The sequence below is a fragment of the Homalodisca vitripennis genome, chromosome 3 (genome assembly GCF_021130785.1).
Source record: "Homalodisca vitripennis isolate AUS2020 chromosome 3, UT_GWSS_2.1, whole genome shotgun sequence".
Taxonomy (NCBI): Eukaryota; Metazoa; Arthropoda; class Insecta; order Hemiptera; family Cicadellidae; genus Homalodisca; species Homalodisca vitripennis.
The window spans coordinates 122,880,216-122,906,024 of record NC_060209.1 but is presented as its reverse complement, the minus strand read 5'-3'; the positions used below and the strand labels follow the sequence as shown (position 1 = coordinate 122,906,024).

Below are 25,809 nucleotides of genomic sequence, written 5' to 3'. Positions count from 1 at the left end.
AGACTTGGTTGATTTGTTAGGCCCGGAAATGAATTGAACAAATTCACTAAAGAGCGATCAATATTTCATGTAACGCATTTGAACTTATTTCCATTAGTGGGATTTTGTTTCCCTGATCCGCAGCTCGATGTTTTTAGTTTATCACCTAATAAAGCTTAAAAACGGAATGCGCTCATTTTATTCCGGGAGCAATTCAATTATCCTGTTAATAGTTTATTCCGCATATCGAAGTGCCAGTGCGGTCTCTGGCCGGGAAATGCTGGCCAGCTCGCAGTCGCCGCGGCCGCAAGGGACAGCGTTTTTGGGCTAAATCGGTTGTTACAATCGAACCAATTTCGCTGTTTGCCGTGACGCCGGCGGAGTTTTCACAGTTTGTTGTCTGGGGAATTGTTTTAATCGATTTAGTGTTTTCACAGAATGATTTCCAACAACACTGGGAGATGTTCCATTTCGAAGCAAATAAACATATGAACTAACACAATAAACAATTTTATATTTTCACAATAAACTTATACAGAGCATAATCTGAGAACTCACAAAAATAATCCTTTCCTAGAATGCAGGACTGTGACATAGGAGGACTTTTCTTCGATATAATAACTACGATAAGGAGGACCTTATGATGGTATGGAGATAGATAAGACAAATCTAAGATCCTCTTCGATAAAATCATTACAAGTTATAATTTAAATAGTGATATGTCTCATGACAATAAATGTAACAGATTACCCCATTATTGTTACGAATCCCATAATTTATTGTCGTGACCTTTTTTGGAACACGGGTTATGGTTATGCCAATGAAAACACAGTGAGCCGTTTTGGTAAAACAGTTAAACAGGTTTTGTTAATAATGGTCAGAGAGAGATATAAACTTACATAGTTTAGATCCCGATAACAAACTAAACAAACATTAAAGTACATCTAGTATTATACCAAGTAGTATATCTTCACTTTCACCGAATGTTCATCTGCTTTCCCGCCATGTATATACATAATTATATCATATGTAGCCTATAATTTCATGGTTCACAAAATCTACTTACTCTCAGGACTTTGATCTCGAAATCGCAAATATGAAAATATGATATAATTACAAAATCATATAAAACCTGGCAATGATCTGTTGGAAACGGAGGTATATCGTTCCAGACCACTCACTATCACATCTGCATAGTTGCAGTTTTTCACCGTAAATAATTTCCGCTTCGTTTTATCGTTTCGACTGTTTATTTTGCTGATTTAAAATAGGCGAATTGTGGACAGAAATTAATACATTACTTCCGGTCCGCGGGCCGTCAAATTTAATTTGTGAGTTCGTTTAACAATTCATACGGATGGATATTTAAATAGTAAATGTTGTTAGTTTTGCTTGCAAATTGAGGTTTCTTTTTGCAACATTAAAACTAGTTCAAACAATAATTTGTTTGTCTAGCCTTAATATGGAATTGATTTAAATAATTTAATAAGTGGAAATAAATTAGCAAATACTCCGACGTGATGACTAATTACTGGAATTAATACACCGAGAAATATAGAGAAAAGCGCGCTTTACAAGGATAATTATTTTACTCTCAGCGATTATTTTGCATCGTCTTAAGTTTAATTTTTATTTAGTTAATTTTTTAAAGTTTAGCGAATTTCCATAAAAGACTTTACTGCATTCAAAATAATTAGTAGAACCGAATGTATCCTGCATTGTTTATAAGGCTTATTTGAAAGTGGTCACATAAATGGCTACATAATTTGTCAAAATTGTATATATTTTTATAAAATATTTATTTAAAAACTCATACATATATTACAGCAATCTGCAGCGTGCACATTTATTAATTTTTACCATCGATTGAGGGAGTCCATGTAAAATGTTAGTATCAAAATATATCAGTTAACTTGTATATATCTTTGAAGTGATGTACGAAAAATATTTTTGGCATCTTATAATTTGGAAACCCCTAAAATTTCAGCGTCATATTCTGATATTTTGGCTAATTAATAAATACATGTTTTGTATATAAATTGGTCATATATTTTTAATAACAATCGTCCGTTATTATTTATAATTACTAAATATTTGTCTATATAATTTGGAGATTATTTTAGTAATGTAAATCAAGGTGATCAGTAAATGTTAAATTTCTGAATCTTGTGGACTATCCATGGGACCGAAGACGTGCCAACATACCTTGTAAAGACTTTACCATTCCTCAACAATCTGACTCGGGGATTTCCACGAGAAGGTCACACATGGTACAAACCCTGCTTTGTATATCTAGTAAAATGTAAATGATTACATTTATCAGTAGAAATAAAATTATAAATCAACATTCAGTCGGAATAACTTACTGTACGAATCACAGATAATATACAGGGTGTCCAAAAAGTCCCGGGTCGGTTAAATATTTTTCAAAATACTTAAAATAGAGCTACAAAACCTTACACAAAGTTACTGGACATAAAAATCTATTTTATCACATATTCAGTGATCCGCTACTTCCTCAGGGGGGCGGCCTGCTAGGAGTCAGAAGAAAATCTTAAATGTAAGCATAGGTTGATATGTATATCAAATAAAAGGTCTTTATTATTAGAGTACAGAGCCGCAAACCCGACCTCAAACGGATAACATTTTACATAAAATCAATCAAAGGTAATGTAATATTTTTAGCATGGTTTGCAATAAAAGGCGCTTGCTGATAAAAATATGTAGCTTGTAGTTGTGGCACATCGTCTTTATAACTATTTTTATACTCGTAGAAACAAGGTCATTGGGCAAGGGAATTAGACAATAAATTAAGAACCGCCAAACACTAGCTATCGTTTCTCGGGCGACTTCGTGTCGTAACCGAAGAGAGGAAGTAGTGTGCCGATTGCGCACTGGCCACTATCACAACTCAAATTTTTTTAAATAATTTGAGTTAATTGATGGAGTTCTAGTCAGTGAGGTCAGTTGGTGTCAGTGGTGTATCCAGCATGTTTAAAAGGGGGGAGGGTTACAATTGTATGTGAACAGTAAACAATCGCATAAATATCCGGTGATTAGGAGCTATAGAACTATATATAGGAGTCATATGGTCAGTAAAAACTGTTAGATTCCAGAACTAAATTCCCAGTTCCAGGAATGAGGACTACTAATGTTCATAACTGACATCAACTATGCTAGAAGTCCAGTAGCCATTTTTATGTTCACTTATGACAAAAAAACTTAAAAGATAAGGAAACCTTTTATGTAGCCGTATTGACAGGATATTCAGGATGGGCAAGAGCTATCTAAGCCATGTCACTGCGGAAGAAGCGGAGGATCACTCTGTTATAGCCTCTTCCAGTGAAGGCGGGCAGAAGAACATATACTCCCTCAAGCGTAGACTTTAAAAAGCCACATTAAGGGAGCCCCACTCACTCCGAGACCCACCCCCGTTGTAAATAAGACCATTGAACAGCCGTATTTACCCTAACATCTCGGCATTTGTGGTCAGCAATGTGCCGCTTCTGGACATCCACCGAGTTGACTAGAGTGAAGTGACACTGGTTTTTAAGTACTCAGTAGTACATGTTCTAGCCAGCAGTGGGCCCTCCTGGAGACCTCACTCAAATGTTTGGTGGAATAGCCGGAGGAATGTCACGTATGAACTGTTAGTGCCCTCTGCCTGATAAGAACGAATGATAATGACGTTGTTTGTTGCAGCGGGGGACGGACGGCCCGGCTCGAGGACGTTGCTCAGTAACGTGGTGGCGGGGGTGGCAAGTCTAGCCGCCTCCAGGGACGCCGCCTCCTGTGTCGACGCCTTTTGGAAGATGCCGCACAAGGGTGAGTATGGTACGGACGTTTTATTATCACTAGGTTATATCATATTCTGTAACTTTATCTTAAGCCTCATTATTAAGGAACATGGACATGGCGTGTGATAACTCTTGATTGAAAGGTCCTGAAGTTTGGGAACTTGGTACTTGGTATAAGTTTTTCGTCCGACGAATTGATTTTGGGTAAAAAAGTCAATAAAATTGCTATTATGGGTAACCATGATGGCAAAAAGTAAAAATGTGTAAACACGCCTGATGAAATAACTGTTGGATAGGTTGATAAGACTTACATTACGATACTCCGTTGTTATCAGTGTATTGTTTTACAGCGTTAGCTGCTTTTTCGTCTTTCGTTTGAAATCACTTCATTTCTGGTGTAACATATGACCTAACTACTCGTAGGCCTACGTTCTCGTGTCAGCAGCGTATCTGCACATGTGACCGACCCATGTCCTTCGCGCCTTATCTTCAAGGCTCTCGTTTTGCTGTTTCGGGAAACTTGTCCGGTCGAGGAAGGCCAATTAGTACAGATATGGCGACGCCAACTTTCCACCGCACTAGGAAGGTTACTAGCAATATGGTTATAGGAGCAAATGGTTATCTCGTTTACTGCTGTCAGTCGAATGTAACACTACTAAATTACCTCTCCTGATTTTAAATCGTAAGATACGGGACACAACTTTCTGGTTCTCTCAATTTATAATATGTAGTAATACTACGGTTGCCAAACATAAAATAATAACTTGTGTACCTTGGCTAACATTATGCGTACTGTACATTTTTGTCTTATCGTGCACTTCATACATACAGTGAACAAATATTATGTAAACACAGATATCATACCAAGATCGTAACAGAATGACGAATTATCGTAATGCTACAAATAAGAGAGATAATTTTTAACAAAACTTGGGTATTTGATTAAAAAAACTAGGATTAATGTTAATCTCTTCTATCTTTTAAAATGTTTACTCGCTTAAGTATTAAACTAGAATAAACTGCTCTACGAAGAAAATATTATTTATTCTTTTTAGTTCTATTAAGGTACCGGAAATTTTCAATGTCGAGGTTTGCTCCCTTCCGGATGTGAGGAGGATGATCAGAAAACTCATTTTGAGTTTGCGACCAAATTGAATACGCTTTATTGTTGTTCCCAAAGTCCAAGCAAAACCCCATTCTCCGACAACGAAGACTCGATTGTCGAAAACCTTTCGGGAGAAGTCCCCACTCAGTTATGGTCTGTTTGGTTTCATACTCTGAAGTGTTTGTTGGTGCAGACTCCGGAGTATTGTCACCGTCTCTTGACACGATAATTGTTGTTTGGTCCTGCCTCCGGGCGGGGCGGGCCACCGGGGCAGGCTCACAATGGGTCCGGCAGTAAATAGAAACGTCGAGGCCCAATTTGTCCGGAGCTGGAGGAGGTCGGCGGCTCCTCAAAGGCCGTCAGGAGTGGCAGTGAGCCCGCAGATAAGATCGACCAAACAAGCGGCTCCGGCCGGCGCCCGGCACCTCTCTCCACACTAGGGATGGCTATAACGACATCTTTGTCTCCTCTGGGACAGTATCGGGCTTTCAGCCCGAAAATTGGGCCTATTTTTGTTTTCGCCCATTTTGGAGATAAAGATAACCCATTAAAAAAAGGTTACAACTACTACTTCAGATAGATCTGATAAATTACATGGATATGAATAGATAATTGTATTTCTGATGGATTTGAATAGTAATAAGATGACCCGGGATTCAATGAAATGCTGCGAACTTAACTTAAATTAATAAATACTGGTTTTGTATACAGGGCGTCATAAATGAATCTATACATCTTCACCATTTTTAATTGTCAGGTCAAAATAAGTAAGACATGTATAGTTGTGTCTTTTTCAGTTTCCCTCCTGCCTGTTGTTTTCTTCTTAAACTAAACAAAGATGTAAAGCCCTGCCTTTTAAAAGTTTTCCAGAAAAATAGCCCCACGCAAGTTTTCTAATAACGATTCATATGATGCCACCTGTTCAAAACAGAATAAATTTACAGTAAGTGTCAAATCTAAAAGTGTTAAGACCTAAAAACACTGGCACTTTCTCTCTCAGGCCTAAAGCCTTGCCCTTTACCCAAGACCTAAATCCTCATGATTGTTTTTGGACTTCATGGACCATGGTAGTGTATATGATACACACTGATTTTTATGTTCATCGCATGTGTATCGTATCTATACACACTACCTCATGTTCCTACCTCTGGGTATAGTCTCCACAGATATCATTTAAACTAATAACTTTTTTATGGTCCCGAATGGTCCAGAGCGGTGGTGGTTCAAGGTCTGTCCACCAGCGGCAGCACTCACCAGTCACTTTGGTGAATGCCTGCTCATCGTTTCAGACAAACACCCACAGCTGTTCTAATCTTAGTGTTCTAACCTTACTTTCACTAGAACTTTGTAACTTTGGAGATCCAAAATGCACTCAGAACAAATAAGATATGAATTTGAAGCAGGCGTGACAGTACCTGCAATGAACTTAGCATTTTTAGAAGTCCAAGTGATAGTGATGATCCTTCGATTCATTCACCAGTCTTATTCTATGGCAGTGACAGTGAGCATAATGTTGAAGGGATAATGGTTTCAACACTGAAAGCCAAAATTATAATTAACCAATTGATACAGCAGACCTTCATTTGAATACTATACTTACTACTACTATTTTTAATATTTTATTACTACCTCAAAGGTAACACAGTGCGTTTTCCTTACCTTATTAGTCACAAGACCTTTTCACTTTTTAAGCATATTGTTTTTTTAGTAAATTTGTACCATTGAGTACAGTGTTTTTTTTTCTGAACGTGCAACAAATTTGTATAATATTATATTACTCAGGTAAGCCATCCATGTATGGCATAATATTTCGATAACTAGGTCTAATACAACTCGTTTACCAAATTATATTATGTACGGTACAACGTAATTTATAAAATGTATGTGCACCAAAATGTATGTGTTGGTCTCTTAGTTATTGTGCATGAGTCTGACATACATGGTCTGTAGTAATAAAACGCTAATTAATTTGTTGGCCCAGCACATGTATCAAATAACACGATAAAACAGCTCCTGACTTACATACTGTATTTTGTGGATTAACGTTTTTGTCCTAAGAACTTTCTGAAGGCACTGATACATTCCAACAAGCTTGTGTCACTGATAAGAGAGCACATATCGTGTGTGTGTGTGTGTGTGTGTGTGTGTGTGTGTGTGTGTGTGTGTGTGTGTGTGCGTGTGTGTGTGTGTGTGTGCGTGCGTGCGTGCGTGCGTGCGTGCGTGCGTGTGTGTGTGTGTGTGTGTGTGTGTGTGTGTGTGTGTGTGTGTGTGTGTGTGTGTGTGTGTGTGTGTGTGTGTGTGTGTGTGTGTGTGTGTGTGTGTGTGTGTGTGTGTGTGTGTGTGTGTGTGTGTGTGTGTGTGTGTGTGTGTGTGTGTGTGTGTGTGTGTGTGTGTGTGTGTGTGTGTGTGTGTGTGTGTGTGTGTGTGTGTGTGTAAACAATATATACACGTGGGCTAAGCAGAAACATAAGTGTGGGAGCGAGTGTGTCAATTATATATTATAGCCTGATGTCGCATTAATGTTGTTTAAAGAAATAATATTTTGTTACAAAAATATCGATAGAAATAATCGAAGTTCAGTCTAACCGCTGTGGAATTACGGTTACCTTTTAATGTGATGAACAACTAAATTGACGACTAACTCAGTGGTCTTCTTTACATATGTAGTTTCAATATTATAAAAGGCTCATTAACAGTGCTGTACTTTTGTCTCCCGCCAAAACCAAAAAATAAACATTACTGCGCGATCCAACGAAATCGTCCTTTAGCATTTGCCTCACAAATCAGAGCGCGGAAATCGCGACCAGTTTGAAAAAAGCTCATCAAGTATTACCAGCCACGCGTACGCGATCACAAAAACCACTAACGAAGTTACTGCGAATAAGCGTCACGTTTTCACGCTCTCAGTTGGAAAAAACACGATCCGGCGGGTAAATAAACTGTGCGCGATATAAATATTGATATGGGTGATCAGACGGACAGACAGACGGACTGCGTGACGGGCGCGACAATTTGACATGTACATACAGTAGAACAGCGCGTGGGTGTGCAGCAAGCCACCCTATGTGACTAGTGCCACCCTGCCATGGAACTGTTTTATTGGAATATGCCAGTTTGTCAAAATAAGCCCTTTAGTATTTGGTCTAACACTGACTACATAACGTTAGTATAGTGAATGATACAATCTAGTGAAATCTATAATAACACTGGAATAAAGATTATAGGCTATAACATATTGTTATTCAAATATTTGAAGATGGACAGTATTGGTTTTCATTTTTGAATTAGTTAACTGCCATTTCATATCCGTTACGAAATCTCGCAAACGTCATAATGTCGTATTCTTCTGGGATTGATACCCTGGACTTATGCGAGTGGCACTCTTTCTCGACAATTTCAGGAACGATAACGTCGAGTTATCTATTTCAGCTACGCTGCAACCACAGCTATGTCAGGTATTAGAAATAAACCAGCTTCACCTTTTGATCGGGGTCTTTTTTATTTATGTTTTTAATTGAAAAATTCTTGTTATAGAGTTGTAGAAGATCAGTTTAGCGATGTAAACTAAAAGAACACATGCAATGGAACGTCACTGAATCTTGAAATTTTGCTAATTTAAGGGGTTTTGTAGATAAATCCGGAAAATATAATATCCCTGCAATATTAAACTTACATAATTATGTAAATCTTATTTAAAGAAGTGTAAGGGCTGACACGCTAGAGGTGATTGCACGTACGAATGACCCCTCCCCCCACAAAGGTCACCTTTATGGACTCCGAGCATTCTGAATTTAATATGCCATCTCAAATAGACAATTCACCTTCTATAACTTCGCAGTAAGCATTATTTACGTACTGTACACGTAAAAGACAGAACTTGTACAGAAAACGTGATTGCACCAGATCTGGTTATGCAACGTGTGATTGGTGCAGCATTTGTTGTCGGAACATTATTTACGTAATGCATATGTAGAAAACAGAACATGTACAGAAAACGTGATTGCACCAGGGTTGCTTATGGGATGTGTGATTGGTGCAGCATTTGTTGTCGGAACATTATTTAGGTAATGCACATGTAGAAAGCAGAACATGTACAGAAAACGTGATTGCACCAGGGTTGCTTATGGGATGTGTGATTGGTGCAGCATTTGTTGTCGGAACATTATTTACGTAATGCACATGTAGAAAACAGAACATGTACAGAAAACGTGATTGCACCAGGGTTGCTTATGGGATGTGTGATTGGTGCAGCATTTGTTGTCGGAACATTATTTACGTAATGCACATGTAGAAAATAGAACATGTACAGAAAACGTGATTGCACCAGGGTTGCATATGGGATGTGTGATTGGTGCAGCATTTGTTGTCGGAGCATTATTTACGTAATGCACATGTAGAAAACAGAACATGTACAGAAAACGTGATTGCACCAGGGTTGCTTATGGGATGTGTGATTGGTGCAGCATTTGTTGTCTGAACATTATTTACGTAATGCACATGTAGAAAACAGAACATGTACAGAAAACGTGATTGCACCAGGGTTGCTTATGGGATGTGTGATTGGTGTTACATTTGGTATCTGAACGATATTCACGTATAAAACACAACTGGTGCAGATAACGCGATTGCATGATGCAATAGCTACAGTGTGACGTGGCAGGATGGTTAGGGGGTGGAAGGAGATAGACGAGGTCGTCGAGAGGGCAAATAATCTCCGCTAGGAAGGAAGCAGAAGATGGCCACCGCTCCGGCCCGGGGCAGAGGAAATTGGCAAGGATCGAACAGAACAGGACGGGTAAAGATTGCCCCACTTTGTGTGTTGGTTCACCGTATTGGAGTGAAAGGGGGTGGGGGTATGTCAAAAGGACTTATCTTTTGCATGCCCTTTGATATCGTAGCTTCGTATATCTACAGCGGTCTTTCCGATTTTCACCCGACAACTTTCCCGCTGTCAAATACACTTCTGGAATTTTGCCATTACTATTATGAAACATAATCTGCGGTAAGCATTTCCGCAGCATATCTGAGTTTGTAAAGCCTTACGCGCAGTTATACTACACATTAAATTGTGCTGTATCAAATGACACTAAAAATGTGAATGATAGTCAACTTGTTTCAAGGGCGGTAGAAATATTCTTTAAGGGCGATAATGAGATTTACCGGTTACTTAACCAAAAATATAGACATACAAATGACAACTAAATTAATTAATATAAATTATAAATATAAAGTATATAAATTAATTAATTATATAATTGTAATATTTGAACGAAAAGAATTCAAAATTGAACATTTCTTCTCAATTACTAAATTTTACTATTTCATCTTAAAATAATTTTCAATGAGATTGAAGTTATTCCTGACCGATTAATTGCTTGATTCATTATTTAGCCTATCGTATGGTAATCAGAGATGGGTTTCGGTAAACCTAAGAATAAATAAACCTATAAAGTAAACGGTGCAGGAAGATATGTCCTTACAATATTCCTTATGTATTGGCCTCCAAAATTAAATCGTCACAAATGTTAATTCCTGAACTAATTATAGTTCAGGAATTAACATTTGTAACATTATTAATATTTGTTTGATAATTATATCCTTCAATTAGCCTTGGCATAGCTGGTAGTATGTGCACTCCCTGTACACTGTTTCTTCCTATGTAAATGACATCGTTATTTGTTACGGATTAGGCTGCTCTGCCGGGGTGCGAAGAGAAGCCCCTACAATTACATCTGCCTACGTAACAAGCCGGCGCGCGCCGCGACGTGTGAACGATCGAGTGAAGGGTGTGCAATAAAGTGCAACAAAGGGCCGGCCCTCGGGTTGATTAAGGGCCCAATCACCGGACAATCTGCATGCGCCGCGCTCGCCGTACTAAGCCTCGGCCTTTGAAGCGGCTGAGCGCGTGGCATCTTGTAATTACAGAGGATGAAACGGGCCGCGCCGCGCCGCAGCGTTGCGGTGTGGTGTCGCCATGTTGAGTGCGAGGCGCCGCGACGCGTGCTACGATCATATGTTCCTAATGGTGATACACGGTTGCCATGGTAGGCGGTTGCTAGGCGACGTGCGCGCTCATCCGAGTTCTCGCCTCTCAGACAGAGAGAGGATCTTCAGGTTCAGGACCCAGTCAAGAAATCACCCTTATACACGTCGGGATCAGTGAGCAAGGTCAACTTGGAGTACAGTCAGTCTGTATACTCAATGACTCAGGGATATAATCTGACTGACTGTACAGGAATCCCGTACCAAGGCATAATAATACATCCGATATATCTTACCATACGATTGTATAAGTTCGACATTGTAATAGTTATGGAGTCCATAATTTTGTCACCAAATATAAAATATACATTACAGATCTATTACACACAATTGTTACTAAAGGATCATTACGATCATTGTGTTTACCTCGCATTTTATAATAATAATAAATCTTTATTGCGTTCACAATTCAAGAAAATTGTATACAATCGTCAATATATATGTAGTAAAATGAATTGAACTGTATAAATCAATTGAAATACAAGTCATCTCAGTCATTAAAAGGTTTTCAGCTATGCTGATTACAATTTAGAACAGAACTAAAGGACTTGACCAATTTATTTCAATTAGCTTCAAATTTAATCCCAGCCTGCTTTTATATCTACTTATTGGCACCCCTGTACGTCAATACAATTATATATTATACTTTTCAAACTTTAAAAATTCGTTATGTTTTCCTATTCTACAAATAAAGGTGGTGTTGTATCGGAGTTGATTTTTTCATTATATTTACGATATAGTTTTTCATTTACAAAAATAAATAATACCGTTGATAACATTTTTTTGTAAGTATGCTTGGGCACAAAGATGATCATTGGATCACGGTGCATACAAAGTCATAACCTTCGTTATGCCAAAAAGCGATTAATTGAGTTTGTTTACTTATTTTAAAGTTGTACTGTTGACTAACCTCGCAAAAATAAACTGCCTGCAACCCACGCGGTACTGTGTTTAACTATTTTAAGAGAGCGCCTGAAAAAAGACGATAGTCAATATAGATACAGCTAGGTGGTGACGTGGGCGAACGTACACCATTCCACCTTCCTCCCCCCAAAACACGTTCTTTGCTGTAATTTCAGATTGAATTCCTCATCTAATTTAAACTTAAGTAATAAGAACATAATATATGAATACGATAGAAAAATATAATTAAGACATTTCTATAAACAAATAGTTTATTTCCAATATGTTATTTTTCAACTGTAATAATTTTTATTTCCCATTACCGCATTTGACACTAGGAGTCGGTTTTAGGGATACAACCTTGCGTTTCGCTCCACTAGAGTAGTTTTGAACACACACTTTATGCACTTATAGAAATATAGGGGTGTATCATTTAAAATTTATGATTAATACACACCTAAGCGTTTTTTTTTTTTTTTTTTTTTTTTTTTTTTTTTTTTACTTTCCCGTTATTTGTTTAGTTTTTAATATTTCAATGTCGAATTTTAAACAAATTCGAGACTTTCTTTCGTGCAATCAGTAAAAATATCGAAGTTTATTAGATATGAATTTCTTTTAATAAAATACACTCTCGTCTTAATTAAAACATGAAAATATTTTCCTCTACCGGCGGCCATCTTCATTGTAGTCCCATAAGAGCTATTTTAAGCCTCATAATGTACTTTTACAAATTTTGTTTTTAGTTGTAGAATCATGGGAGATGTCTGACTTTATAGATGTATACTTAATACAAATTCAAAAGCTTTTTAATTTTTTGATATTTTACATGTTGTCCAGACAAAAACTCTAACTTGTTTGTATTTAGTCGTTAAGTATACATATTACAAAAAATAACTAAAACTCTTTTGGTTGCGTATTATTTTTTTAAACGAGACATCTCCCTTAACGCTACGATCACAATTACGGGCGTGCAAGTTTTTGGGGTTTAACATTGGCAGCCTACTATGGGAGTCAAGATGGCTTCACTATAATTAATCAACTGTTTTACTGATGTATTAAAGACTGCTTTATTCAATCTATATTGCTATAATTTGTGATGAATATAATTGATATGAATTCTAATTCAACAAGTTTGATAACTAAGTTAAACATTAATTATATAAAATAATGATTTTAAATAGAAACGATTGAACATTGTACAATTTAGATAATGTAACTTTCATCTATGACGTGTATCTTAACTATTTATATATTATATTTTTAAGTTTATCACTGTTAAAGAATACTGTTTAGAACGAAAACTTACATAAAAGTGAGGCACTAGCCCGGTAAATAACTCAAGTGTAATTACTACCAATACACAGCACCGAGGACAACACGCCGGCCGTAGTTATGTAACATGCGGGCTCCGGTGCGAATGGTAGGGCGCGGCGGTAAACCGATATTTGTCAACCCGTCACACGATCTGGACCACATAACTTCAAAATTTTACTGAACGCTACATAAATTTGAGGTTTATTATTATGTAATCACTGTAATTGCCTATAATATAGTAACCACTAATCAAACAAATGTTTTTGCAATTAAAACGTTTTAAATTATATACTCGTATTAATACATTACTCCCACAACTTGCTTAACCAATCCTCATATAAAAATATCAGGGTTGTTTCTGAAACGAACACTTTATTTTATTAGAAAATGCGCAATGTAAAAATAGGTTTTCTCCTTACATTTTTAGACCGATTTCCAATTTAAGGTCCATTACACGTTGTTTTGTCTTTAAATTTGCTGATATTGTTTAGGTTTCATCCACGTGAGAAGTAAACAATGTAACAAACAAAATTGTAATTTACAGAAAGATTGACAGCCTATTGTGTAAGCTGCGTAAAAAATTACATGCAATTAAGTCGATTACGCACACCAATGAACTTGGAACGTAATACACGAAGTTCTTTCTCGGTGTATTGTGTAGACGTGAACTCCGCCTCGTCAGTACGGCAGTACACAATCGACGAAAGTTGACTGACAGCATGAAAATCATACCTCGCGAATAAATCCGTCTTCTCGATAGAAAATCAAAACCGGATAGCGTTAAACTCGACATTCCCGAGTCGCAGCTGCCGACGCTCTGCTCGAGTAAAGGCGGGAAGGATTCAATAAGGACGTGTCTGGCCGCCATCTTGACTCCGCAACTCGAGATATTGACAAACTTCGCCGACCCGGAGTTATCCTTAAATACGTCTGAGAAAATTCCATATTGTCGGGTCGGAAGCGGCTCCGCGCCGTGCGTGGGAAGCGGCAGCAGGCGTCGACGTACTTGATTGACAGATCCAATTTCATCCCCCGTCGTCGCAATCAAAACACCCCCATTGTCGCGGGTCGATACGTTCCCGCCGCCGCGGAATGCCATTCCACCACCGCCAGCGCCTTGCCGTGCCGGGTGCCGTGGTACACCGGAATGTCGCACTCCACCGCATCGGACATCAACTCTTCTCTACATCTTCATACAGAGTACGAGGAAATCACGAAGGAATCATGAAAACTTGCGTAGCATGTAAGAACACGCATGTTACACATTCATGTATGATATACGGTACATGTTTTGTTTTAATAATACATACTTCTTTATCATTTATGTATAAATACATTTTTCTGATACCTAGACGTTTCTTTAATTTATTGAACTTTTTGAATGCTTACTTTTACATTTTCAATGATTTTAACAATCAAAAATTTTAAGTAAATGACTTTATGAAATTTTTTAGGAGTTAACTAGTAATATCACCACGGAGTGGGAGGTGAGCACTCAGTGTGGTCATTATGAGCACAGAATGATCGCACAAGACTTGATTATATCCGGTGTTATGATCAATCATATATGCTCCAACGATAAGTGCTTTTACCCGATACTAGTTTCTTCACTGGCTTAAGGAGAAAGAAACATTTAATATAGCAGCTGTTTGTAGAGTAATTTCAATGGCGGGTGGCCATTTTTAACATATGATGCACTTGGTATTCTACTTCTCATTCAAGTTCTTTAATCCGGTGGAGACATGCACAAACACCTGCTGACATGACCTAAGCCTCATCTAAGCCAGCGGTTTGCACGTCGGATAACAGGGAGCAATAAGCCGCAGTCGCGGTTTAGCTGAAGAGGAGTCAGTGGCACTCCGCGCGAGTCTGCTGGCTGAGGTATCGCCCCTAAGCCTCATATAAACCAGCGGTTTGCACGTCGGATGACAGGGAGCAATAAGCCGCAGTCGCGGTATAGCTGAAGAGGAGTCATTGTGGCACTCCGCGCGAGTCTGCGGGCTGAGGTATCGCCCCTAAGCCCTATAGAAATATGAAGGGCTCGAGATATAAGTGGAGGGAGGGAGGACAGGTGTGATAAGCCACAGGTAAACCGAGCCGATCACAATCACGGTAATCGCCCTTTTGTGTCCCTCGCCCCCGCCCCCATCCCTCATAGATTCGAGGGCTGCGTATCCAGATTTTTTGTTTCGGTCGATAACTTCAGATCTGTTCTGCGAGGTAACTTACGTGATTTCAAAAATATTTGGAAACAACTATGAATTGTAAAAGAAAGTTTAGTCCTATAGCAAGTACAAATACGTGAACAAACTGTTAATAATTTGAGGAAAACTGTATGATGGGAAGGGAGATTCAAGGTTTGCATATTACTAAAATCGTTGTCTTTAAAAAGACCAATTAGACAATATAGAGTTTATTCTTATGCGTGGTATTTTCTAAGGTACTTGACTAAAAATAATTTTAAAGGAAATCCCTGATGGTGAATCATTGTGATGGCCTTGTACTGAAATGTGGATTCATAGTAGTTAAGAGATAGAGTATGTTGGAACCCTGCAGCCAGGATTAACGTTGGTTGCTACGATTTTACAGTGACATCGCGACAAATTTGGCCGGTAAAAATCTAATAAACTACCTTAGAATGGTTGGAAAGCTATGAATTAAATTAGCATTCTTCATAAAGAGTGTCCAATAGTGTTTATAAGTAAGTCACTTCAACATTTAAAATTATAAACCCATTTAAGTACGTTATTTGAAGGTCAAAATTTATCGTCTCTTTTAAAATAACTTAGTATTGTTTCTCTCCTAAAAACGTTATTCATACATAACACGATATCTAAAGATAATTTTCAACAAACGTGTAGTGTGCAGAATTTAACCTTGGCATACCCGTATTCATATTTATGTGGCAGTGTGTTGTCGGAATCGACAAGGCCGTGGAATGAAAGCAGCTGAGATTCAACAAGCCGAGAACAACTGCTGACAATTACAGTGGAAAATAGACGCGGGAAATAATGGAAAGCGATTACAGCGGCGGTGGAGGCAGCGTTGCCAGATCCGATCATTTCCTTAGCAGGGTTGCCAAATTGTGCTGCCGAACGCTCAATAAAGACAATAGCCTAAGTATTTCGCCCCATAACTGACGTCTTCTCTCGTCACCGAGGTTTATTTAACAAATGCTGCTCTTGTTAAAATGTATCCGTATTTCCCCCCTGAACGGTTTCACAAAAGATCGTTCTCGTTTTTAATAATAAACGTTTCAAAGCGAAGAGCTCTTTGTTTCCCCTGATACGGCGACAAGAACAATTTGTGAATAATTTGAATCACCTTCTTCTAGTTTATGTCAATTTCTTCAGTTACAATTTTTTACATCTGAGAGGAATGAAAATATTCAATTTTACTTTATTTGTGTCAAAGTTACCGTATCCAACTTAACAAACTGTAGTAAAGTGTTTAGATGTATAAAGTCGTCTACTCAGCCATACAACACTAATCAATAGTAAGCACGAACGAGTGATTATTCTTAAATAATGGTCCCCTACAATCAACCATAGACAGCAAACGCTGAATATAAATTAACCTTCAGAAGGTTTTGTATTTGTTTCCAATGTTTCCTTATCTTTTCAGATGAGATTATTTTAGACAAAATGTGTGTTATACAAAATAAAAGTCGTTGTTTTGTAAAATGTGTTTATTGCTTTTAGAGTACGTAAGTAATCCATTTATAAAAATTGGGTAGCTAGCGCTAATTTTCCCCGACATATTCAGTGATCAATAATTAATTTGTGGAATTGTGATATTGTCTATTTGAAGGCCATAATCTCAAATATTGCTTACGAGGATAGCGTTGGTCAAAATTATTGTTACTGATTTGGGTAGCTGAGTGCTCTTAATTGCATTCCGCATAGAACTTTGGAATCAAATACTCCAAAAATTAAATTAAAATTTCATGAGGGACTTTTTGCTTTCAAGGAAAGCAACATTGTTGTAATATTTATATAAAAAACCGTAAGCTATTGAAATGCTGTACGAAAAGTTACATTTTTAACTAACTCGCCAATGGAGGTACCTTCCGATTAAGTTCGTTTGTGGATTTGCTATGGATATGTGATATACATTACATAACATATCGGTACCTATATTTATTATCGTTCACTCAATGTTTCCTTCACATTGTATATGGAAAAGCGTAGATATTATTTAATAGGTGCTCGCAGGATCCTATTTCACGTTCATTGTAATTTACATTCGATCACAGTGTTACCCTCGCATAATCCGTAAAACAAATCTCCACCCTTTGAGTGGCGGCGCGGCGGCTGCAGCACCTGACGGGGGTGCAGATGGATATCGACGAGTCCGCACTAAGAAGATTAGTTGTATAAAAGGAATTTAATGTAGTGGCTGTGACGGTGGCGGCGAGGCGGCGGGCTTGACGGTAGTCTCGACTCGGGGCAGGGCTGCGGCAGAGGCAGCGAGGACCCTAATCCGCGGCCGGTCCTTGTCACCCGATACCCGAGATGCTATTTTCTGATTGGCCCCAACGTTTGAACCCGTAAAAAATTATCCGTCTCAAAGATTCTTCACTGTTACAAACCTCGGCATTCCGTTACAGATCAGATAACCCACCTTAAATTGTACAATTAATTGGTCCAGTTTTAAAAGGAGAGTAGTATGGTGTATCGCATTCCGCGACGTCTCGATAATCTCTCGGTAAGTAGTCCGATTGGCAAAGCTATTTATAATTGTTACCATACCTCGAGCTACGCACACGTAGTTTGACCGCGAGATAAATAAACACGAACTTAATTGTCGAGCTTTGAGACAAATATTATTGGAAACAAGTTGCTTTCAAAACGAAAATCGAGTCAGGAAGTTCTCTCCAGACTTCCGCTTGTTAATGAGTCTAACCCAGAAAAAGTTACTGAAAGATGAATGCAGAATTATAATCGTCTTATAATCATCACTATCACAGCAGTATGAATATTTCCCTTCGTTAAAGTCCTCGATTTCCTGAATCTATTCAGGTACATCGTTCGTCTCTCCCACTTCAATTTTGTAATATCCACTTTATCTGATGTTTAAATATCTACTGTGTTTAGTTTTCTGTTGCCACCATCACGGCCATTTCAAAGCTTTAGAGTGTCAGTTGTGATACTGCCTTTGAGTCTGATTTTCTTAATATGATCAATTTAATTATCAAACTTTTCTATAATCAGAAATAAACAGGTTTTTTGTAGTGTATACCACTCTAGCAGGGAATAATAGTAATCAATATAATTAGGCTAATCTAGGGTAACTGAAAATACAAATTTAGTGTGTATCCTATGCAATTGAAGTTGGAACATGCAAGAGTGGAACGGTCTGCACCTCAAAGTTAAACACACTCTTTATGCAGTAAAATTTAATTTTTAAAAGGGTGTCAAGGTATAAACAAAAGATATTTTGGGTTTCCACCTATGAGAATTCATGTTACATATTTCGATTTATTGGATTTATTTTAAAATAAATTCGCATTGATTTTTAGACAAACTACAATAATACGTCCTACTGATGAAAATGTAAACACATAATTAGCTGTGGTGGTAAATGTTGAATCGATGTGAACGTTGAGTTTTAACTCCAAATCACCTTCCTCTTAGTGCAGTGTCTGAAATGTGACGCTGTCGCAGACTTGACTCCTGGAATTTTGAGCCATGTTTGCCTGAAGAGATAAAAACCCTGAGCTATGGTGGGGGAAGGATTGAATCAACGTGAATGTTGAGTTTAGATCCAGCTCATTTTTCTCTTAGTGCAGTGTCTGAAATGTGACGCTGCCGCAGACTTGACTCCTGGAATTTGGAGCCATGTTTGCATGAAGAGATAAAAACCCTGAGCTATGGTGGGAAGGGTGTAATCAATATGAATGTTGAGTTTAGCTCCAGCTCATCTTTCTCTTAGTGCAGTGTCTGAAATGTGACGCTGTCACAGTCTTGACTCCTGGAATTTGGAGCCATGTTTGCCTGAAGAGATAAAAACCCTGAGCTATGGTGGGAAGGGTGTAATCAATATGAATGTTGAGTTTAGCTCCAGCTCATCTTTCTCTTAGTGCAGTGTCTGAAATGTGACGCTGTCACAGTCTTGACTCCTGGAATTTGGAGCCATGTTTGCCTGAAGATATAAAAAAACTTTACTTATGGTGGGGGAAGGATTGAATCAACGTGAATGTTGAGTTTAGATCCAGTTCATCTTTCTCTTAGTGCAGTGTCTGAAATGTGACGCTGTCACAGTCTTGACTCCTGGAATTTAGAACCATGTTTGCCTGAAGATATAAAAAAACTTTACTTATGGTGGGGGAAGGATTGAATCAACGTGAATGTTGAGTTTAGCTCCAGCTCATCTGAAATCTGACGAAATGTAAATGTGTATTGGTTCGTTTTAGCTTGCTTCAAAATCGCAATACTGCTTATGTTAATGTAACTGTAGCTAGTGTAGGTCTAGCTGTTGAGTGTACAAGTATCTTGATGAAGTCCGTCTGTTGCTAGAAGAAGAGCACTGCAGTGCGGCGGCGGCGATGGCCCAGAGCTCGCTGTTCGGGTGTTCTACGGCAGGCCACTCGGGCATCAACCAGCTCGGGGGCGTCTACGTGAACGGCCGGCCGCTGCCCGACTCCACCCGCCAGAAGATCGTGGAGCTCGCCCACTCCGGGGCCCGGCCCTGCGACATCTCCCGCATCCTGCAGGTCAGCAACGGCTGCGTCTCCAAGATACTTGGCAGGTCAGTCGGAATCGAAATGTGTTTATAATTTATTTAAAAATATAATTCATTGGTTTCTTATTGTTCTGTTCTTGAAATATCACTTGAACGTTTCTTGGAAATCATATTTAGAGACGATCTGGAATCATAGACATAACTTGATAATTCTTTAGGACATTATGAAAAAAGTAACAAAAGCGTTTTATTGTTTAAGAAAATGTATGACATGTTTTTTGATGCCTCAATTTGGACATTTTTAATCAACCTACAACGTAACGTTAAAGTTCTAAATTCTCCTCAAAGCCACTCCCAAACAACACAATATAGTGAATGGATTACAATATACAGTACTATACATAACTTGCTAAAGCTGTTGGGACGAGGAAGAAATACAAATTTGATATTGTAATGGTACCTTGTAAGATTATTGATTTTTTGATAAAATGCCCCCAAAATTATCAGGGAATTAGTGAAAATCACATAATACATTTTGTATCTGCGTTTGTAATTTACAATACATTTTTAGATCTCTAAGTCGAGTATTGAAGTAGGTTTGATGAGCTCAAGCCTGTGTTACTCTTCACTTCTATTATTGCCTCCTACAGTTGTGTGTAAGGCTTACATCTTCATCCTTGTTCCAGATATTACGAGACGGGATCGATCAAGCCCCGAGCCATCGGTGGGTCCAAGCCACGGGTTGCTACCAACGGCGTGGTCACCAAGATAGCCGACTACAAGCGCGAGTGCCCGTCGATTTTCGCCTGGGAGATCCGCGACCGCTTGCTGTCTGAGGGCGTCTGCACCAACGACAACATCCCATCCGTGAGTGTTATTCGGTTACTATTCCTAACTTTATATGTTTGAGTTGAGAGGAGAACAGGTCAATTAAGAAGAGACTCAGTACGTTATAAATGTGGATCTATGTGGTGGAGGAAGATAAGAAATGTGTGCCGACTCTAACCATTAACTTTTGAAGAAAGTTAGGAGGTCTAAGGTGAAGGAGAGTCAATAAGCTATAAATGTGTAGGTGGAGGAGACACCAGGAATCTCAGGATACCCTGACCCGTGAATTTTCAGGGAGGTGAGCAGGTGTAAGGTGAAGGAGAGTCAATAGGTTATCGATTTGTAGGTGGAGGAGGCTCAAGGAATGCCAGGATATCCTGACCGGTGACTTGTCAGAGACGTGAGCAGATCTAAGGTGAAGGAGAGTCATTAGGTTATCGATGTGTAGGTGGAGGAGACTGCAAGAATGCCAGGTTACCCTGACCGGTGACTTTGCAGAGAGGTGAGCAGGTCTAAGGTGAAGGAGAGTCATTAGGTTATCGATGTGTAGGTGGAGGAGACTGCAAGAATGCCAGGTTTCCCTGACCGGTGACTTGTCAGAGACGTGAGCAGATCTAAGGTGAAGGAGAGTCATTAGGTTATCGATGTGTAGGTGGAGGAGACTGCAAGAATGCCAGGTTACCCTGACCGGTGACTTTGCAGAGAGGTGAGCAGGTCTAAGGTGAAGGAGAGTCATTAGGTTATCGATGTGTAGGTGGAGGAGACTGCAAGAATGCCAGGTTACCCTGACCGGTGACTTTGCAGAGAGGTGAGCAGGTCTAAGGCGAAGGAGAGTCAATAGGTTATCGATGTGTAGGTGGAGGAGACTGCAGGAATGCCAGGTTACCCTGACCGGTGACTTGTCAGAGAGGTGAGCAGGTCTAAGGCGAAGGAGAGTCAATAGGTTATCGATGTGTAGGTGGAGGAGACTGCAGGAATGCCAGGTTACCCTGACCGGTGACTTGTCAGAGAGGTGAGCAGATCTAAGGTGAAGGAGAGTCATTAGGTTATCGATGTGTAGGTGGAGGAGACTGCAAGAATGCCAGGTTACCCTGACCGGTGACTTTGCAGAGAGGTGAGCAGGTCTAAGGTGAAGGAGAGTCATTAGGTTATCGATGTGTAGGTGGAGGAGACTGCAAGGAATGCCAGGTTTCCCTGACCGGTGACTTGTCAGAGACGTGAGCAGATCTAAGGTGAAGGAGAGTCATTAGGTTATCGATGTGTAGGTGGAGGAGACTGCAAGAATGCCAGGTTACCCTGACCGGTGACTTTGCAGAGAGGTGAGCAGGTCTAAGGCGAAGGAGAGTCAATAGGTTATCGATGTGTAGGTGGAGGAGACTGCAGGAATGCCAGGTTACCCTGACCGGTGACTTGTCAGAGAGGTGAGCAGGTCTAAGGCGAAGGAGAGTCAATAGGTTATCGATGTGTAGGTGGAGGAGACTGCAGGAATGCCAGGTTACCCTGACCGGTGACTTGTCAGAGAGGTGAGCAGGTCTAAGGCGAAGGAGAGTCAATAGGTTATCGATGTGTAGGTGGAGGAGACTGCAGGAATGCCAGGTTACCCTGACCGGTGACTTGTCAGAGAGGTGAGCAGGTCTAAGGTGAAGGAGAGTCAATAGGTTATCGATGTGTAGGTGGAGGAGGCTCTGGCCGCGCGTGTTTACAGAAGCCCCGCGGGGCAAAGCCGTATTACAGCCAGGCCGGGGGTTAAGGGTTCTGTTCTCTGTATCGGGTTACCCCACAATATCTCCTTAATGGGTTGACATTACACACCCCGCAGCCTACACGCTCACTACCTTGGCTTTACTCACGGCGCCTCACTCATCCATTAGGCACGGTTTACATTTTGATTTTGACAACTCAATTTAGTAATTGACTGAAACACGTTTTGTGGAAAGTTTCTTACACTTTCGTTGTACATAGTATAAGGCACATCACTCACTCATCACTCACAAGACATTGTTCTATTATTACGTTATTTGAGAGCACATTAAAAAAATGTAATACTTTGAGGAATATTTTGTAACAAGAAGTTTCACTTGTGCATTAAAAATTAAAACGATCTGAATTTTGGGTATGCAACAATGGTGTAGAATAAAAGGATTAGGCTACAGATAGGTTCAAACAATCTGCAAAGGATAATATCCTGTCTGTGTCGAGTACCATTCAGTTTTTAATTGTTTTTATGTATTCTAACCTATAAAGGGAAGATATAGTAATGCCATGACACTTTCCTGAGAGCCAGTTGTCGAGAATGATAAGACCTTGAATTTTACTCCCCTAGAATAATGTTCAGTTTCTAAAGCTTTATGAACTTATTTTAATCGTAGAATTGTGAAAGGTATCTCATTTTAAATATACTATTAGTATGTATCCAAACGCTTTTAAACTTTAGTGTACTGTTTAGTTTTATAATATTCAAACGGTGAATTTAAAAAACAAATTGTTATTTTCATTTGAGTAAGAAATAAATATATAGGAAAAAGTAAAGAGAGTTTGAATGTTTTGTAATTATCAGACCCCCCATGATTTTACGTCTAAAAATAAGGCCATAAAGAGTTTAAACTTGACATTGTTCTTTTGGGCGAAAATCAAGACAGCATTAGTACAGGCAAATAAAAACAAAATATTCCAACTTATCAATAATTAAATCGGACCGCAATGTCATATAGAGCTGTAATTAACTTTACAGAATTGCTATAAGCATATAGAGCGTATAGAAAAACAGTATAAGGTATGATTATTCCTATAGAATTCCAATTTGAGTAGCTTGCTAAGTAGACCATATATTTCTGGAGTCAAAGTGTTGTGCAGTGTTATTCCATTACTAATTTTATTCTCTGGTTGTAAAATTATTCCTTTCAATATGTGCCTGGTTCTCCACACCCTTGTTATGTTCCTCATATGTACTTTACAATCATATCAGGTTAATTAACTACACGGTCTGTACACTCCTGTTAATTTATTATTTGTCATTAACATCCGATCTGATCAGGTAGCCATGGTGTTGGCGAGTCTTTCTGGGGTGATCTTTAATAATTTAGATTCATCTTATTAATTAATATCTATTAATCACACTAATCTGTAAATTCATTGCCAATAAATCGTATAAGTACCAAGAATATATCTGTTGTATTTGTTACATTTTTAATTGAAACATTTTATTGGTTTACTCAAAATTTTCCAATCATCTGTACTTTCACACTTTTTTCATACAAGCTATTTGGGTTTTGTCAAATATTTGCATTACATCTTATTAAAGAGAATCAGATAATAGAAGCTCACAGGAATTCTCACAAATTTAATTGGTTCAATTTTTTATATTTGTCTATATTTTAAATTAATATAGGTACAACAGTGGAAATCATAAAGTACAATCTTTACTGCATACAGTTGTTGTTTTTTATGAACTTGAGCTTGCTACTAACATACTTAGAAAGCACAGCCCTTAGTATGTAGGAACAATAATGTCCCTGTCCAGGGTGGTCGAAGGGAGGACAACAAAAAGGGACATTGGATTAAAGTAGTGGAACTAATGTCTGCAAGAGGTGAAACAAATAGATCGATTAGCATAATACTGCTTGAGGAGGTTTTTAGTAGCCAGGAAATGTGACAACAATACACTGTGACACATGACAGTCGTATACCCCTTCCTGTGGCTATTCTTGTGTGCGTCACCCTCCCCCCTCATGTAACGGCCAGGTAGTTGTGCCAACGTTTGTCTTATGGTCGGCTCTTATATGTAATTAGTTGTAAATTCCAAGAAATTTCCAAGATCTTGCTGATACCACTCTTATCAAAATCAAACAACACATGGATTGCTCAAAAAGTAAATAACGCGACAATTCTCTGGAAACCTATTTTAAGACCTTTTTAAGGAGACAAATTTGAATTAAACTCCTTTGTGAATAAAATACATGTTTTGAAGAGTGGTAAATCTTTATAACGCGTCAGTTGTCGGCTTATTCAATGACTTCGTAACAAGTCATAAATAAAGTAATAAAATAATAACTCTATATAAATTACTAGAAGCCCTCTCTTCCGCTAGGATTATTGAACTTAAACTTTGAATTTCCACTCAAGGAATTATTACTATAGTACGGTTTGAAAGAAGACCTAAAATTGAACAAAAAGGCCACAATGTCTTGTTTAAGTAGTACTGACTATTTACCTAACGACTTTGTCATTTTGTCAGGCTTTATAGCCTATGCTTGTAACATTATGTTTGAAATTTAATATTCTCACTACTTTTGTCTGTATTTTACGGTGTAAAATATTAGTTATTATAAAAACTTTACACAGTGCAGTAAATAACGGCTTATTATAAAGGTGGTTGGTATGAAGATCACAAGTAACAAAATAGTTCATGTAGTTCGCGGAGTAAACAGTTGTTTTCCGAGGAATGAAGAAAGTCAACGAAATAATTTGCGGAGACTGTTCTGGTCAGGTGGAAAGGTGACAAGGTTACAGAGCAAGGACCCATGAAACAGGTCTCAGTCTCGCCACATTACCGACAAAATCAGCCAAAAACAGCCCCTGCTCTGTCGGCCGCCATTTTGATCGGCATCACGCCCCCGGCCCGGCGCCGCCGAGCCTTTTTATATCAAAATACACATCCAGTATAATTTGGCCAGATTTTAATCTAGCGGAGGATCTCTCCCTCTAAATATCGAATGTGGGGTGCGAGCGCGCGTGCGTGCGTGCGTGAGGGGATCGAGCCCGCTCTCCCGTCTTCCCCGGGGATAACAGCTTTTGCTTGCGTTAAACGTAAAACACTATACTGCTTTTTGGGGACCACTGGGTTTTAATTGGAATCTTAATATTTGTTTCTTCAAAACAATTAGTTGTCAACGAGATTACTGAGCACTTGAAGTCATTAAATGTCATTAAAATATCGCGTTTATGAAAATTATAAGTAATCAACAAACTTTAAACTTATTTATGTAATACGCTTTTCTAATGCTGCGTGTGACGTTTGGTATAGAGTAGAAGTAGGCATAACCAGCACCACAAATGTAAATTATAAGTAATCAACAAACTTTAAACTTATTTATGTAATACGCTTTTCTAATGCTGCGTGTGACGTTTGGTATAGAGTAGAAGTAGGCGTAACCAGCA

General features: G+C 38.7%; 1 protein-coding gene across 6 annotated transcripts in view; it reads left to right on the top strand.

The window, feature by feature from the left end:
* Positions 1 to 25,809, top strand: part of LOC124357474 (paired box protein Pax-6) — an 89,486-nt gene that overhangs the window by 18,337 nt on the left and 45,340 nt on the right. For 3 of the 6 annotated variants that reach the window (XM_046809310.1, XM_046809305.1, XM_046809306.1), the window contains exons 2-4: positions 3,682 to 3,813; positions 19,662 to 19,890; positions 20,511 to 20,691. In XM_046809310.1, coding sequence (XP_046665266.1) covers positions 3,792 to 3,813; positions 19,662 to 19,890; positions 20,511 to 20,691 — 432 coding nt within the window. In that variant the 5' untranslated portion in view covers positions 3,682 to 3,791. Of the gene's footprint in view, positions 1 to 3,681; positions 3,814 to 19,658; positions 19,891 to 20,510; positions 20,692 to 25,809 lie in introns of all 6 variants that reach the window. The other 3 variants (XM_046809307.1, XM_046809308.1, XM_046809309.1) reach the window with 2 other exon arrangements.